The sequence below is a fragment of the Cuculus canorus genome, chromosome 39 (genome assembly GCF_017976375.1).
Source record: "Cuculus canorus isolate bCucCan1 chromosome 39, bCucCan1.pri, whole genome shotgun sequence".
In the NCBI taxonomy this organism is placed as follows: Eukaryota; Metazoa; Chordata; class Aves; order Cuculiformes; family Cuculidae; genus Cuculus; species Cuculus canorus.
In genome coordinates this window covers 308,626-324,855 of record NC_071439.1, presented here as the reverse complement: position 1 = coordinate 324,855, position 16,230 = coordinate 308,626, and the positions used below count along the sequence as shown (strand labels likewise).

The following is a 16,230-nucleotide window of genomic DNA, read 5'->3' as shown; positions in this document are numbered from 1 at the left end:
TGGATCGGGTTTCGGAGCGGATCTGGATTGGATTGGGTTTGGGAGCGGATCCGGATTGGATTGGGTTTGGGAGCGGATCCGGATTGGATCGGGTTTGGGAGTGGATCTGGATTGGATCCGATTCAGGGTTGGATCTGGATTAGATCCAGTTCAGGATTGGATCCGGATTGGATCAGGTTTGGGATCGGATCCAGATTGCATTGGGTTTGGGATTGGATCTGGATTGGATCGGGTTCAGGAGTGGATCCAGATTGGATCCAGTTCAGGATCGGATCCGTATTGGATCAGGTTCAGGATTGGATCGGGTTTGGGGTTGGATCCGGATTGGATCGGGTTAGGGATTGGATCCGGATTGGATCGGGTTTGGGATCGGATCAGGTTTGGGATTGGATCAGGTTCGGGATCAGTTCCGTATTGGATCTGGTTCAGGATCGGATCCGGATTGGATCCAGTTCGGAGTCGGATCTGGATTGGATCCGGTTCAGGATCGGATCTGGATTGGTTCAGTTTTGGGGTTGGATCCGGATTGGATCGGGTTTGGGATCGGATCCGGATTGGATCTGGTTTAGGGTCGGATTCAGGATTAGATCCAGTTCAGGATCTGATCTGGATTGGATCAGGGTTGGGGTCGGATCCGGACTGTATTGGGTTCAGGAGTGGATCCGGATTGGATTGAGTTTGGGATCGGATCTGGATTGGATCCGGTTCAGGATTAGATCCGTTCAGGATCGGATCTGGATTGGATCGGGTTCGGGGTCAGATCCGGATTGGATCGGGTTCGGGATCAGATCCGGATTGGATTGGGTTCAGGATCGGATCCGGATTGGATCGGGATCAGGGTTGGATCTGGATTGGATCGGGTTCAGGATCGGATCTGGATTGGATCGGGTTCAGGATCGGATCCGGGTTGGATCGGGATCAGGGTTGGATCCGGATTGGATCGGGTTCGGGGTCAGATCCGGATTGGATTGGGTTCAGGATCGGATCCGGATTGGATCGGGATCAGGGTTGGATCTGGATTGGATCGGGTTCAGGATCGGATCTGGATTGGATCGGGTTCAGGATCGGATCCGGGTTGGATCGGGATCAGGGTTGGATCCGGATTGGATCGGGTTCGGGGTCAGATCCGGATTGGATTGGGTTCGGGGTCAGATCTGGATTGGATCGGCTTCAGATTCAGATCAAATCCGTATTGGCTCCACTTTGGCCTCAATCCCAATCCGCTCCACTTCGGCTCCACTTTCACCCCAATCCCCATCGGATCCGGATCAACTCCAGTTTATCTCTAATCCGGATCCACTCCGGATCCGCTCCCCCTCCCTTTTTACCCCCCTCTGCCCCTCATTTTCCCCCCATCCCCTCCATTTTGTCCCTCAACCCTTTCCCCTCCGGTTTCACTCCGGATTCACTCCGGATTCACTCCGGATTGACTCCGGATTAACCCTTTTCCGCCCCCTCCAGAAGCGCCGCTCGAACCGCCAGGTGAAACGCAAGAAATACACCGAGGATTTGGACATCAAAATCACCGACGACGAAGAGGACGAAGACATCGACGTCACCGCTCCGGCGCGGACCGAAACGGGGCCTCCGCCGCCCCCCCCCGAGGGCGACGCTCTGCCCGCCATGCAGTTCTTCGTGGTAAGAGACCTCCAGAGGTCCTCCAGGGTCTTCTTCTCCCCTCCCGGGGGTCTCCAGGTCCATCTTCTGGACCTCAAAGTCCATCTTTTCCTCTCCCGATGTCCTCCACCTCTCGGTTTCCACCATATTGACCTTCTCAGAAGGTCCTCGTGGTGGTCACCACCTCCTTTGTCCCCTCCTGGTGGTCTCCAGGTCCATCTTCTGGACCTCAAAGTCCATCTTTTCCTCTCCCGATGTCCTCCACCTCTTGGTTTCCACCATAATGACCTTCTCAGAACCTCCTCGTGGTGGTCTCCACCTCCTTTGTCCCCTCCTGGTGGTCTCCAGGTCCATCTTCTGGACCTCCAGGTCCATCTTTTCCCCTCCTGGTGGTCTCCAGGTCCATCTTCTGGACCTCAAAGTCCATCTTCTCCTCTCCCGATGTTCTCCACCTCTTGGTTTCCACCATATTAACCTTCTCAGAACCTCCTCATGGTGGTCACCACCTCCTTTGTCCCCTCCTGGTGGTCTCCAGGTCCATCTTCTCCCCTCCCGGTGGTCTCCAGGTCCATCTTCTGGACCTCAAAGTCCATCTTTTCCTCTCCCGATGTCCTCCACCTCTTGGTTTCCACCATATTGACCTTCTCAGAAGGTCCTCATGGTGGTCACCACCTCCTTTGTCCCCTCCCGGTGGTCTCCAGGTCCATCTTCTGGACCTCAAAGTCCATCTTTTCCTCTCCCGATGTTCTCCACCTCTTGGTTTCCACCATATTAACGTTCTCAGAAGGTCCTCATGGTGGTCTCCAACTCCTTTGTCCCCTCCCGGTGGTCTCCAGGTCCATCTTCTCCCCTCCTGGTGGTCTCCAGGTCCATCTTCTCCCCTCCCGGTGGTCTCCAGGTCCACCTTCTGGACCTCAAAGTCCATCTTCTCCTCTCCCGATGTTCTCCACCTCTTGATTTCCACCATAATTACCATCTCAGAAGGTCCTCATGGTGGTCACCACCTCCTTTGTCCTCTCCTGGTGGTCTCCAGGTCCATCTTTTCCCCTCCCGGTGGTCTCCAGGTCCATCTTCTGGACCTCAAAGTCCATCTTTTCCTCTCCCGATGTTCTCCACCTCTTGGTTTCCACCATATTAACCTCCTCAGAACCTCCTCGTGGTGGTCTCCACCTCCTTTGTCCCCTCCTGGTGGTCTCCAGGTCCATCTTCTGGACCTCCAGGTCCATCTTTTCCCCTCCCGGTGGTCTCCAGGTCCATCTTCTGCACCTCAAAGTCCATCTTTTCCTCTCCCGATGTTCTTCACCTCTTGGTTTCCACCATATTAACCTCTTCAGAACCTCCTCATGGTGGTCACCACCTCCTTTGTCCCCTCCTGGTGGTCTCCAGGTCCATCTTCTGGACCTCCAGGTCCATCTTTTCCCCTCCTGGTGGTCTCCAGGTCCATCTTCTGGACCTCAAAGTCCATCTTTTCCTCTCCCGATGTCCTCCACCTCTCGGTTTCCACCATATTGACCTTCTCAGAAGGTCCTCGTGGTGGTCACCACCTCCTTTGTCCTCTCCTGGTGGTCTCCAGGTCCACCTTCTCCTCTTCCAATGTCCTCCAGGTCCATCTTTTCCTCTCCTGGTGGTCTCCAGGTCCATCTTCTCCCCTCCCGGTGGTCTCCAGGTCCATCTCTGGACCTCAAAGTCCATCTTCTCCTCTCCCGATGTCCTCCACCTCTCGGTTTCCACCATATTAACCTTCTCAGAACCTCCTCGTGGTGGTCACCACCTCCTTTGTCCCCTCCTGGTGGTCTCCAGGTCCATCTTCTGGACCTCAAAGTCCATCTTCTCCTCTCCCGATGTTCTCCACCTCTTGGTTTCCACCATATTCACCTTCTCAGAAGGTCCTCATGGTGACCACCACCTCCATCTCTTCCAGGAGAACCCCAGCGAGGAGGACGCCGCCATCGTGGACAAAGTCCTCTCCATGCGAGTGGTCAAGAAAGAGGTGAGTGACCTCAAGCTTGGAAGCCGAGAAGGTCTTCTCCTCCACTTTGGTGACCTCCGATCTTCTTCTCCGACAGCTTCCGTCGGGGCAGGTGGTGGAGACCGAGGAGTTCTTCGTCAAATACAAGAATTAGTAGGTGGTCCTCGGCGGTTGGGAGGTCCTCCGTGGGGGTCTTCTCGGTGGGATGAGGGCTTCAAACCCAACTTTGGATGGACTCCTCCTTCATTGGAGGTCCATAATGGTCCTTTTGAGGCCTTCAGAGGTCGTTTTGAGTCCTCCAAAGGTCCTTTTGAAGCCCTCAAAGGTCATTTTGGGACTTCAGAGGTCATTTTGAGTCCTCCAGAGGTCATTTTGAGTCCTCCAAAGGTCCTTTTGAGCCCTCAAAGGTCGTTTTGAAGCCCTCAGAAGTCATTTTGAAGCCCTCAAAGGTCCTTTGGAAGCCCTCAAAGGTCCTTTGGAAGCCCTCAAAGGTCCGTTTGAAGCCTTCAAAGGTGGTTTTGAAGCCCTCAAAGGTCGTTTTGAGTCCTCCAGAGGTCCTTTTGAAGCCCTCAAACGTCCTTTTGAAGCCCTCAAAGGTCGTTTTGAGGCCTCCAAAGGTCTTTTTGAGTCCTCCAAAGGTCCTTTTGAAGCCCTCAAAGGTCCTTTTGAAGCCTTCAAAAGAGGTTTTGAAGCCCTCAAAGGTCGCTTTGAGTCCTCCAGAGGTCCTTTTGAAGCCCTCAAAGGTCATTTTGAAGCCCTCAAAGGTCGTTTTGAGGCCTCCAAATGTCTTTTTGAGTCCTCCAAAGGTCCTTTTGAAGCCCTCAAAGGTCCTTTTGAGTCCTCCAGAGGTTCTTTTGAGGTTCATAAAGGTCCTTTTGAGTCCTCCAGAGGTCCTTTTGAGTCCTCAAAGGTCGTTTTGAGCCCTCAAAGGTAGTTTTGAAGCCCTCAGAGGTCATTTTGAAGCCCTCAGAGGTCATTTTGAAGCCCTCAGAGGTCATTTTGAAGCCCTCAACGGTCCTTTGGAAGCCCTCAAATGTCCTTTGGAAGCCCTCAAATGTCCTTTGGGAGCCCTCAAAGGTCCTTTTGAGACTTCAGAGGTCCTTTTGAGTCCTCCAGAGGTTCTTTTGAGGTTCATAAAGGTCCTTTTGAGTCCTCCAGAGGTCCTTCTGAAGCCTTCAAAGGCCATTTTGAAGCCCTCAGAGGTCATTTTGAAGCCCTCAAAGGTCATTTTGAGACCTCCAGAGGTCCTTTTGAGTCCTCCAGAGGTAATTTTGAAGTCCTTAAAGGTCTTTTTAAGACTTCAGAGGTCATTTTGAGTCCTCCAAAGATCATTTTGAAGCCCTCAAAGGTCCTTTTGAGTCCTCCAGAGGTCCTTTTGAAGCCCTCAAAGGTCCTTTCGAGGCCCTCAAAGATCATTTTGAAGCCCTGAAAGGTCCTTTTGAGTCCTCCAGAGGTCCTTTTGAGGTCTCCAAAGGTCATTTTGAAGCCCTCAAAGGTCCTTTTGAGTCCTCCAGAGGTCCTTTTGAGTCCTCCAGAGGTTCATTTGAGGTTCATAAAGGTCATTTTGAAGCCCTCAAAGGTCATTTTGAAGCCCTCAAAGGTCCTTTTGAGTCCTCCAGAGGTCATTTTGAGTCCTCCAGAGGTCATTTTGAGTCCTCCAGAGGTCATTTTGAGTCCTCCAGAGGTCATTTTGAAGCCCTCAAAGGTCATTTTGAAGCCCTCAAAGGTCGTTTTGAAGCCCTCAAAGGTCCTTTTGAAGCCCTCAAAGGTCCTTTTGAAGCCCTCAAAGGTCCTTTTGGAGTCCTCCAGGGGTGGTTTTGCCCCCGTTGTCTTCTCCTCCCCCCCTTCCAGTTCGTACCTCCACTGCGAATGGGCCACCATCGCCCAACTGGAAAAGGACAAACGGATCCACCAAAAACTCAAACGCTTCAAAACGAAGATGACCCAAATGCGTCACTTCTTCCACGAGGTCGGTGTCTTCTGGGGTGGGGTGGGACCGACCTTCTCCTCTTGGAGAAGACCTCATCATCTCCTTCTTGATGACCTTCTAAGGAGGAAGAACCTTTCAACCCCGACTACGTGGAGGTCGATCGCATTTTAGATGAGTCCCACAGCGTCGATAAAGACAACGGAGAGGTGAGGACCTTCTCCTGGTGGACCTCACGACCTCGGGAGGTCCTCAAAGAGACGTTCTCCATGGTTGAGGTCCATCTTTGGTGGTTCTCCTTCCAGCCGGTGGTCTATTATTTGGTCAAATGGTGTTCGTTACCGTACGAGGACAGCACGTGGGAGCTCAAGGAGGACGTGGACGAAGGGAAGATCATGGACTTCAAGAGGATCCAAGCGCGTCACCCCGACCTCAAACGCTTGGTGAGCGACCGACGAGGCTTCGATGGGGGGGAGGAGGTGGGTTTGGACCTTCTGGTCCTCGTTTGGACCTTCTGGGGGTGGGTTTGGAGCTCCTGGTGGTGGTTTTGGACCTCCTGGTCCTGATTTTGCACCTCATGGTCCTGGTTTGGACCTCCTGGTGGTTCTGGACCTCCTGGTGGTGGTTCTGGACCTTCTGGTGGTGGGTTTGGACCTTCTGGTCCTCATTTGGAGCTCCTGGTGGTGGTTTTGGAGCTTCTGGTGGTGGTTTTGGAGCTCCTGGTGGTGGTTTTGGAGCTCCTGGTGGTGGGTTTGGAGCTCCTGGTGGTGGGTTTGGAGCTCCTGGTGGTGGGTTTGGAGCTCCTGGTGGTGGTTTTGGACCTCTGGTGGTGGTTCTGGACGTCCTGGTGGTGGGTTTGGACCTCCTGGTGGTGGTTTTGGACCTTCTGGTGGTGGTTTTGGACCTCCTGGTGGTGATTTTGAACCTTCTGGTGGTGGTTTTGGACCTCTTGGTGGTGGTTTTGGACCTCTTGGTGGTGGTTTTGGACCTCTTGGTGGTGGTTTTGGACCTTCTGGTGGCGGTTTTGGACCTTCTGGTGGCGGTTTTGGACCTTCTGGTGGCGGTTTTGGACCTTCTGGTCCTCGTTTGGAGCTTCTGGTGGTGGTTTTGGACCTTCAAGTCTTGGGTTTGGACCTCCTGGTGGTGGTTTTGGACCTTCTGGTGGTGGTTTTGGACCTTCTGGTGGCGGTTTTGGACCTTCTGGTGGTGCTTTTGGACCTCCTGGTCCTGGTTTGGACCTTCAAGTCTCGGTTTTGGACCTCCTGGTGGTGGTTTTGGACCTCCTAGTCCTCGTTTGGACCTTCTGGTGGCGGTTTTGGAGCTTCTGGTTGAGTTTTGGAGCTTCTGGTGGTGGTTTTGGACTTCTTGGTGGTGGTTTTGGACCTTCTGGTCCTTGTTTGGAGCTCCTGGTGGTGGGTTTGGACCTTCTGGTGGTGGTTTTGGACCTTCTGGTGGTGGTTTTGGACCTTCAAGTCTCGGTTTTGGACCTCCTGGTGGTGATTTTGGACCTCCTGGTGGTGGGTTTGGACCTTCTGGTGGTGGTTTTGGAGCTCCTGGTGGTGGTTTTGGACCTCCTGGTCCTCGTTTGGACCTTCTGGTGGTGCTTTTGGAGCTCCTGGTGGTACTTTTGGACCTCCTGGTCCTGGTTTGGACCTTCTGGTCTTGGGTTTTGACCTCCTGGTCCTCTTTTGGACCTTCAAGACTTGGTTTTGGGCCACCTGGTGGTGGTTTTGGGCCACCTGGTGGTGGTTTTGGGCCACCTGGTGGTGGTTTTGGACCTCCTGGTGGTGGTTTTGGACCTCCTGGTGGTGGTTTTGGACCTCCTGGCGGTGGTTTTGGACCTCCTGGCGGTGGTTTTGGACCTCCTGGCGGTGGTTTTGGACCTCCTGGCGGTGGTTTTGGACCTCCTGGCGGTGGTTTTGGACCTCCTGGCGGTGGTTTTGGACCTCCTGGCGGTGGTTTTGGACCTCCTGGCGGTGGTTTTGGATCTCTTGGTGGTGGTTTTGGACCTCCTGGTGGTGGTTTTGGACCTCCTGGTGGTGGTTTTGGACCTCCTGGTGGTGGTTTTGGACCTCCTGGTCCTGGTTTGGACCTCCTGGTGGTGGTTTTGGACCTCCTGGTCCTCATTTGGACCTTCAAGTCTCAGTTTTGGATCTCCTGGTTCTCATTTGGACCTCCTGGTGGTGGTTTTGGACCTTCTGGTCCTGGTTTGGACCTTCGAGTCTTGGTTTTGGACCTCCTGGTGGTGGTTTTGGACCTCCTGGTGGTGGTTTTGGACCTCCTGGTGGTGGTTTTGGACCTCCTGGTGGTGGATTTGGACCTTCTGGTCCTGATTTGGACCTTCTGGTCCTGATTTGGACCTTCAAGTCTTGGGTTTGCACCTCCTGGTGGTGGTTTTGGACCTCCTGGTCCTCGTTTCGACCTTCAAGTTTTGGTTTGGGACCTCCTGGTTCTCATTTGGACCTCCTGGTGGTTCTTTTGGACCTCCTGGTGGTGCTTTTGGACCTCCTGGTCCTCATTTGGACCTCCTGGTGGTTCTTTTGGACCTCCTGGTGGTTCTTTTGGACCTCCTGGTCCTGGTTTGGACCTCATGGTCCTCGTTTGGACCTTCAAGTCTTGGGTTTGGATCTCCTGGTCCTCATTTGGACCTCCTGGTGGTACTTTTGGACCTCCTGGTGGTACTTTTGGACCTCCTGGTGGTACTTTTGGACCTCCTGGTGGTTCTTTTGGACCTCCTGGTGGTTCTTTTGGACCTCCTGGTGGTGCTTTTGGACCTCCTGGTGGTTCTTTTGGACCTCCTGGTGGTTCTTTTGGACCTCCTGGTGGTACTTTTGGACCTCCTGGTGGTTCTTTTGGACCTCCTGGTGGTTCTGGTGGACCTTCAAGGTTGGACATGGTGGTGGTGGTGTTGCTTTCTCTTCCAGCCTCGTCCTCAGGCCGTGACGTGGAAGAAGTTGGAGCTCTCCCACGAGTACAAAAACCACAACCAACTCCGCGAGTACCAACTGGAAGGGGTCAATTGGCTGCTCTTCAACTGGTACAACCGGTGGGTGGTGGTGGACCTCCAGGAACACGTGGCCTTGGAGGTCCTCGGGGGCATTTGGACCTTCTCGGGTGCCTTTGGACCTTCTAAAGTGGGGTTTGAAGCATCTAAGGGGGGTTTTGGAGCATCTAAGGGGGGTTTTGGAGCATCTAAGGGGGGTTTTGGAGCATCTAAGGTGGGTTTTGGAGCTTCTCAGGTGGGTTTTGGACCTTCTAATGTGGGTTTTGAGCTTCTCAGGTGGATTTTGGAGTTCCTGAGGTGGGTTTGGAGCTTCTCAGGTGGGTTTTGAAGCATCTCAGGTGGGTTTTGGACCTTCTCAGGTGGGTTTTGGACCTTCTAATGTGGGTTTGGAGCTTCTCAGGTGGGTTTTGGAGCTTCTCAGGTGGGGTTTGGAGCTTCTCAGGTGGGTTTTGAAGCATCTCAGGTGGGTTTTGGACCTTCTCAGGTGGGTTTTGGACCTTCTAATGTGGGTTTGGAGCTTCTCAGGTGGGTTTTGGAGCTTCTCAGGTGGGTTTGGAGCTTCTCAGGTGGGTTTTGGACCTTCTGGTTGAGTTCTGGACCTTCTCAGGTGGGTTTTGGAGCTTCTCAGGTGGGTTTTGGAGCTTCTCGGGTGGGTTTTGGAGCTTCTCAGGAGGGTTTGGAGCTTCTCAGGTGGGTTTTGAAGCTTCTCAGGTGGGTTTTGGAGCTTCTGAGTTGGGTTTTGGACCTTCTTGGGTGCCTTTGGACCTTCTAAAGTGGGTTTTGAAGCATCTCAGGTGGGTTTTGGAGCTTCTCAGGTGGGATTTGGAGCTTCTCAGGTGGGTTTGGAGCTTCTCAGGTGGGTTTTGGAGCTTCTCAGGTGGGTTTTGGAGCTTCTGAGTTGGGTTTTGGACCTCCTCGGGTGCCTTTGGACCTTCTAAAGTGGGTTTTGGAGCTTCTGAGTTGGGTTTTGAAGCTTCTCAGGTGGGTTTTGGAGCTTCTCAGGTGGGTTTGGAGCTTCTCAGGTGGGTTTTGGAGCTTCTGAGTTGGGTTTTGGACCTCCTCGGGTGCCTTTGGACCTTCTAAAGTGGGTTTTGGAGTTTCTGAGTTGGGTTTTGAAGCTTCTCAGGTGGGTTTGGAGCTTCTCAGGTGGCTTTGGACCTTCTAAAGTGGGTTTTGAAGCATCTAAGGTGGGTTTTGGAGCTTCTCAGGTGGGTTTGGAGCTTCTCAGGTGGGTTTTGGAGCTTCTCAGGTGGGTTTTGGAGCTTCTCAGGTGGGTTTTGGAGCTTCTCAGGTGGGTTTTGGAGCTTCTGAGTTGGGTTTTGGACCTCCTCGGGTGCCTTTGGACCTTCTAAAGTGGGTTTTGGAGCTTCTGAGTTGGGTTTTGAAGCTTCTCAGGTGGGTTTTGGAGCTTCTCAGGTGGGTTTGGAGCTTCTCAGGTGGGTTTTGGAGCTTCTGAGTTGGGTTTTGGACCTCCTCGGGTGCCTTTGGACCTTCTAAAGTGGGTTTTGGAGTTTCTGAGTTGGGTTTTGAAGCTTCTCAGGTGGGTTTGGAGCTTCTCAGGTGGCTTTGGACCTTCTAAAGTGGGTTTTGAAGCATCTAAGGTGGGTTTTGGAGCTTCTCAGGTGGGTTTGGAGCTTCTCAGGTGGGTTTTGGAGCTTCTCAGGTGGGTTTTGGAGCTTCTCAGGTGGGTTTTGGAGCTTCTCAGGTGGGTTTTGGAGCTTCTGAGTTGGGTTTTGGACCTTCTTGGGTGCCTGTGGACCTTCTAAAGTGGGTTTTGGAGCTTCTCAGGTGGGTTTTGGAGCTTCTAATGTGGGTTTTGGAGCTTCTCAGGTGGGTTTGGAGCTTCTCAGGTGGGTTTGGAGCTTCTCAGGTGGGTTTTGGAGCTTCTCAGGTGGGTTTTGGAGCTTCTGAGTTGGGTTTTGGACCTTCTAAAGTGGGCTTTGAAGCATCTAAGGTGGGTTTGGAGCTTCTCAGGTGGGTTTTGGAGCTTCTCAGGTGGGTTTTGAAGCATCTCAGGTGGGTTTTGAAGAATCTAAAGTGGGTTTTGGAGCTTCTCAGGTGGGTTTTCGAGCTTCTCAGGTGGGTTTTGGAGCTTCTCAGGTGGGTTTGAAGCTTCTCAGGTGGGTTTGGAGCTTCTCTGGTGGGTTTTGGAGCTTCTCAGGTGGGTTTTGGAGCTTCTAATGTGGGTTTTGAAGCATCTCAGGTGGGTTTTGGAGCTTCTCGGGTGGCTTTTTGGACCTTCTCGTTCTTCTCCTCAGCCAAAACTGCATCCTGGCCGACGAGATGGGTTTGGGGAAGACCATCCAATCCATCGCCTTTCTCCAAGAGGTCTACAACGTGGGCATTCGTGGTCCATTCTTGGTCATCGCTCCTCTTTCCACCATCACCAACTGGGAACGAGAGTTCACCACGTGGACGGAGATGAACAGCATTGTCTACCACGGCAGTTTGGCCTCCAGGCAGATGATCCAACAGTACGAGATGTACTGCAAGGACACCCGGGTGAGGACCTTCTCCCACCTTCACGGGTGCCTTTGGACCTTCTCGGGTGGCTTTGGATCTTCTCGGGTGGCTTTGGACCTTCTAAAGTGGGTTTTGGAGCATCTAAAGTGGGTTTTGAAGCATCTAAAGTGGGTTTTGAAGGATCTAAGGTGGGTTTTGGAGCATCTAAGGTGGGTTTTGAAGGATCTAAGGTGGGTTTTGAAGGATCTAAGGTGGGTTTTGAAGCATCTAAAGTGGGTTTTGGAGCATCTAAGGTGGGTTTTGGAGCATCTAAAGTGGGTTTTGGAGCATCTAAAGTGGGTTTTGGAGCATCTAAGGTGGGTTTTGGAGCATCTAAGGTGGGTTTTGGAGCATCTAAGGTGGGTTTTGGAGCATCTAAGGTGGGTTTTGGAGCATCTAAGGTGGGTTTAGAGGTTCTCAGGTGGGTTTTGGATCTTCTCGGGTGGCTTTGGAGCTTCTAAAGTGGGTTTTGGAGCTTCTGGGTTGGGTTTGGAGCATCTAAGGTGGGTTTTGGAGCATCTAAGGTGGGTTTTGGAGCATCTAAGGTGGGTTTTGGAGCATCTAAAGTGGGTTTTGGAGCATCTAAGGTGGGTTTTGGAGCATCTAAGGTGGGTTTTGGAGCATCTAAGGTGGGTTTTGGAGCATCTAAGGGGGGTTTTGGAGCATCTAAGGTGGGTTTTGGAGCTTCTAAAGTGGGTTTTGGAGCATCTAAAGTGGGTTTTGAAGCATCTAAGGGGGGTTTTGGAGCATCTAAGGGGGGTTTTGGAGCATCTAAAGTGGGTTTGGAAGCATCTAAGGTGGGTTTTGGAGCATCTAAGGGGGGTTTTGGAGCATCTAAGGTGGGTTTTGAAGCATCTAAGGTGGGTTTTGAAGCATCTAAGGTGGGTTTTGGAGCATCTAAGGTGGGTTTTGGAGCATCTAAGGGGGGTTTTGGAGCATCTAAGGGGGGTTTTGGAGCATCTAAGGTGGGTTTTGGAGCATCTAAGGGGGGTTTTGAAGCATCTAAGGTGGCTTTTGGAGGTTCAAAGGTGGCTTTTGGAGCTTCTAAAGTGGGTTTTGGAGCTTCTAAGGTGGGGTTTGAAGCATCTAAGGTGGGTTTTGGAGCTTCTAAGGTGGGTTTTGGAGCATCTAAGGTGGGTTTAGAGGTTCTCAGGTGGGTTTTGGATCTTCTCGGGTGGCTTTGGAGCTTCTAAGGTGGGTTTTGGAGCATCTAAGGTGGGTTTTGGAGCATCTAAGGTGGGTTTTGGAGCATCTAAGGGGGGTTTTGGAGGTTCTAAGGTGGGTTATGGAGCTTCTCAGGTGGGTTTGGAGCTTCTCAGGTGGGCTTTGAAGCATCTAAGGTGGGTTTTGGAGGTTCTCAGGTGGGTTTTGGAGCTTCTGGGTTGGGTTTGGAGCATCTAAGGTGGGTTTTGGAGCATCTAAGGTGGGTTTTGGAGCTTCTGGGTTGGGTTTGGAGCATCTAAGGTGGGTTTTGGAGCATCTAAGGTGGGTTTTGGAGTATCTAAGGTGGCTTTTGGAGCATCTAAAGTGGGTTTTGGAGCATCTAAGGTGGGTTTTGGAGCATCTAAGGTGGGTTTAGAGGTTCTCAGGTGGGTTTTGGATCTTCTCGGGTGGCTTTGGAGCTTCTAAAGTGGGTTTTGGAGCTTCTAAGGTGGGTTTTGGAGCATCTAAGGTGGGTTTTGGAGCATCTAAGGTGGGTTTTGGAGCATCTAAGGTGGGTTTTGGAGCATCTAAGGTGGGTTTTGGAGCATCTAAGGTGGGTTTTGGAGCATCTAAAGTGGGTTTTGGAGCATCTAAGGTGGCTTTTGGAGCTTCTCAGGTGGGTTTTGGAGCATCTAAAGTGGGTTTTGGAGCTTCTCAGGTGGGTTTTGGAGCTTCTCAGGTGGCTTTGCACCTTCTAAAGTGGGTTTTGGAGCATCTAAGGTGGCTTTTGGAGGTTCTGGGTTGGATTTGGAGCTTCTCAGGTGGGTTTTGGAGGTTCTAAGGTGGGTTTTGGAGCTTCTCAGGTGGGTTTGGAGCTTCTCAGGTGGGTTTTGGAGCTTCTCAGGTGGGTTTTGGAGCATCTAAAGTGGGTTTTGGAGCATCTAATGTGGGTTTTGGAGCATCTAATGTGGGTTTAGAGGTTCTCAGGTGGGTTTTGGAGCTTCTAATGGGGGTTTTGGAGCTTCTCAGGTGGCTTTGGACCTTCTAATGTGGGTTTTGGAGCATCTAAAGTGCGTTTGGAGCTTCTCAGGTGGGTTTTGGAGCATCTAAGGTGGGTTTAGAGGTTCTCAGGTGGGTTTAGAGGTTCTAAAATGGCTTTTGGACCTTCTCGGGTGCCTTTGGAGCTTCTAAAGTGGGTTTTGAAGCATCTAAGGTGGGTTTTGGAGGTTCTCAGGTGGGTTTTGAAGCATCTAAAGTGGGTTTTGGAGCTTCTGGGTTGGGTTTGGAGCATCTAAGGTGGGTTTTGGAGCTTCTAAAGTGGGTTTTGGAGCTTCTCAGATGGGTTTTGGAGCTTCTCAGGTGGGTTTTGGAGGTTCTCAGGTGGGTTTTGGAGGTTCTCAGGTGGGTTTTGGAGGTTCTAAGGTGGTTTTTGGATCTTCTCGGGTGGCTTTGGACCTTCTAAAGTGGGTTTTGAAGCATCTAAAGTGGGTTTTGAAACATCTAAGGTGGGTTTTGGAGGTTCTGATGTGGGTTTGGAGGTTCTCAGGTGGGTTTGGAGGTTCTCAGGTGGGTTTGGACCTTCTCAGGTGGGTTTGGAGGTTCTCAGGTGGGTTTGGAGCTTCTCAGGTGGGTTTTGAAGCTTCTTGGGTGCCTTTGGACCTTCTCGGGTGCCTTTGGACCTTCTAATGTGGGTTTAGGAGCTTCTGAGGTGGGTTTTGGACCTTCTCGGGTGGGTTTTGAGCTTCTCAGGTGGGTTTTGAGCTTCTCAGGTGGGTTTTGGAGCATCTAAAGTGGGTATTGAACCTTCTGGGTTGGGTTTGGAGCTTCTCAGGTGGGTTTTGGACCATCTAAGGTGGGTTTGGACCTTCTCAGGTGGGGTTTTTGACCTTCTGGTTGAGTTCTGGACCTTCTCAGGTGGGTTTTGAGCTTCTCGGGTGGGTTTTGGAGCTTCTCAGGTGGCATTTGGAGCTTCTCAGGTGGGTTTGGAGCTTCTCAGGTGGTTTTGGAGCTTCTCAGGTGGCTTTTGTCCCTTCTCGCTTGGGTTTTTGGAGCTTCTTTGGACCTTCTGCTGGTTGTCCTCCCTCAGGGTCGCCTCATTCCCGGGGCCTACAAGTTTGATGCCCTCATCACCACCTTCGAGATGATCCTCTCCGATTGTCCGGAGCTCCGTGAGATCGAGTGGCGCTGTGTCATCATCGACGAAGCGCATCGCCTGAAGAACCGCAACTGCAAACTCCTCGACAGCCTCAAACACATGGACCTGGTGAGGAGAAGACCTTCCAGGTGGACAAACCACCTCGGGACGGTCTCCTGGAGCTTCTCCAGGGCTTTCTAGAAGGTTCTGGAGGTTCTTGGTGGCATCTCAAAGGCTTTGAGCTCCACTTTTGGCCTCTTGGTGGCATCTCAACGGCTTTGAGCTCCACTTTTGGGCTCTTGGTGGCATCTCAAAGGCTTTGAGCTCCACTTTTGGGCTCTTGGTGGCATCTCAAAGGCTTTGAGCTCCACTTTTGGCCTCTTGGTGGCATCTCAGCGGCTTTGAGCTCCACTTTTGGCCTCTTGGTGGCATCTCAAAGGCTTTGAGCTCCACTTTTGGGCTCTTGGTGGCATCTCAAAGGCTTTGAGCTCCACTTTTGGGCTCTTGGTGGCATCTCAAAGGCTTTGAGCTCCACTTTTGGGCTCTTGGTGGCATCTCAGCGGCTTTGAGCTCCACTTTTGGGCTCTTGGTGGCATCTCAAAGGCATTGAGCTCCACTTTTGGGCTCTTGGTGGCATCTCAAAGGCTTTGAGCTCCACTTTTGGGCTCTTGGTGGCATCTCAAAGGCTTTGAGCTCCACTTTTGGGCTCTTGGTGGCATCTCAACGGCTTTGAGCTCCACTTTTGGGCTCTTGGTGGCATCTCAAAGGCTTTGAGCTCCACTTTTGGGCTCTTGGTGGCATCTCAACGGCTTTGAGCTCCACTTTTGGGCTCTTGGTGGCATCTCAAAGCCTTTGAGCTCCACTTTTGGGCTCTTGGTGGCATCTCAACGGCTTTGAGCTCCACTTTTGGCCTCTTGGTGACATCTCAACGGCTTTGAGCTCCACTTTTGGGCTCTTGGTGGCATCTCAACGGCTTTGAGCTCCACTTTTGGGCTCTTGGTGGCATCTCAACAGCTTTGAGCACCACTTTTGGCCTCTTGGTGGCATCTCAAAGGCTTTGAGCTCCACTTTTGGCCTCTTGGTGGCATCTCAACGGCTTTGAGCTCCACTTTTGGGCTCTTGGTGACATCTCAAAGGCTTTGAGCTCCACTTTTGGGCTCTTGGTGACATCTCAAAGGCTTTGAGCTCCACTTTTGGGCTCTTGGTGACATCTCAACGGCTTTGAGCTCCACTTTTGGTCTCTTGGTGGCATCTCAGAGGCTTTGAGCTCCACTTTTGGGCTCTTGGTGGCATCTCAAAGGCTTTGAGCTCCACTTTTGGGCTCTTGGTGGCATCTCAACGGCTTTGAGCTCCACTTTTGGGCTCTTGGTGGCATCTCAAAGGCTTTGAGCTCCACTTTTGGGCTCTTGGTGGCATCTCAAAGGCTTTGAGCTCCACTTTTGGGCTCTTGGTGACATCTCAGAGGCTTTGAGCTCCACTTTTGGCCTCTTGGTGGCATCTCAGAGGCTTTGAGCTCCACTTTTGGCCTCTTGGTGGCATCTCAAAGGCTTTGAGCTCCACTTTTGGCCTCTTGGTGGCATCTCAGAGGCTTTGAGCTCCACTTTTGGGCTCTTGGTGGCATCTCAAAGGCTTTGAGCTCCACTTTTGGGCTCTTGGTGACATCTCAGAGGCTTTGAGCTCCACTTTTGGGCTCTTGGTGGCATCTCAAAGCCTTTGAGCTCCACTTTTGGCCTCTTGGTGGTATCTCAAAGCCTTTGAGCTCCGCTTTTGGGCTCTTGGTGACATCTCAACGGCTTTGAGCTCCACTTTTGGGCTCTTGGTGGCATCTCAACGGCTTTGAGCTCCACTTTTGGGCTCTTGGTGACATCTCAACAGCTTTGAGCTCCACTTTTGGCCTCTTGGTGGCATCTCAAAGGCTTTGAGCTCCACTTTTG

At 52.1% G+C, this 16,230-nt stretch overlaps 1 protein-coding gene across 1 annotated transcript in view; it reads left to right on the top strand.

Annotated features, from left to right (window-relative positions):
• CHD8 (chromodomain helicase DNA binding protein 8) overlaps nucleotides 1-16,230 on the top strand; it is a 73,774-nt gene that overhangs the window by 16,923 nt on the left and 40,621 nt on the right. Inside the window, exons 7-15 of the mRNA XM_054053102.1 lie at nucleotides 1,462-1,638; nucleotides 3,539-3,607; nucleotides 3,684-3,739; nucleotides 5,438-5,555; nucleotides 5,639-5,722; nucleotides 5,819-5,956; nucleotides 8,438-8,559; nucleotides 10,776-11,019; nucleotides 14,249-14,425. Of these exons, the coding sequence (XP_053909077.1) occupies nucleotides 1,462-1,638; nucleotides 3,539-3,607; nucleotides 3,684-3,739; nucleotides 5,438-5,555; nucleotides 5,639-5,722; nucleotides 5,819-5,956; nucleotides 8,438-8,559; nucleotides 10,776-11,019; nucleotides 14,249-14,425 (1,185 nt within the window). The remainder of the gene's footprint in view (nucleotides 1-1,461; nucleotides 1,639-3,538; nucleotides 3,608-3,683; nucleotides 3,740-5,437; nucleotides 5,556-5,638; nucleotides 5,723-5,818; nucleotides 5,957-8,437; nucleotides 8,560-10,775; nucleotides 11,020-14,248; nucleotides 14,426-16,230) is intronic.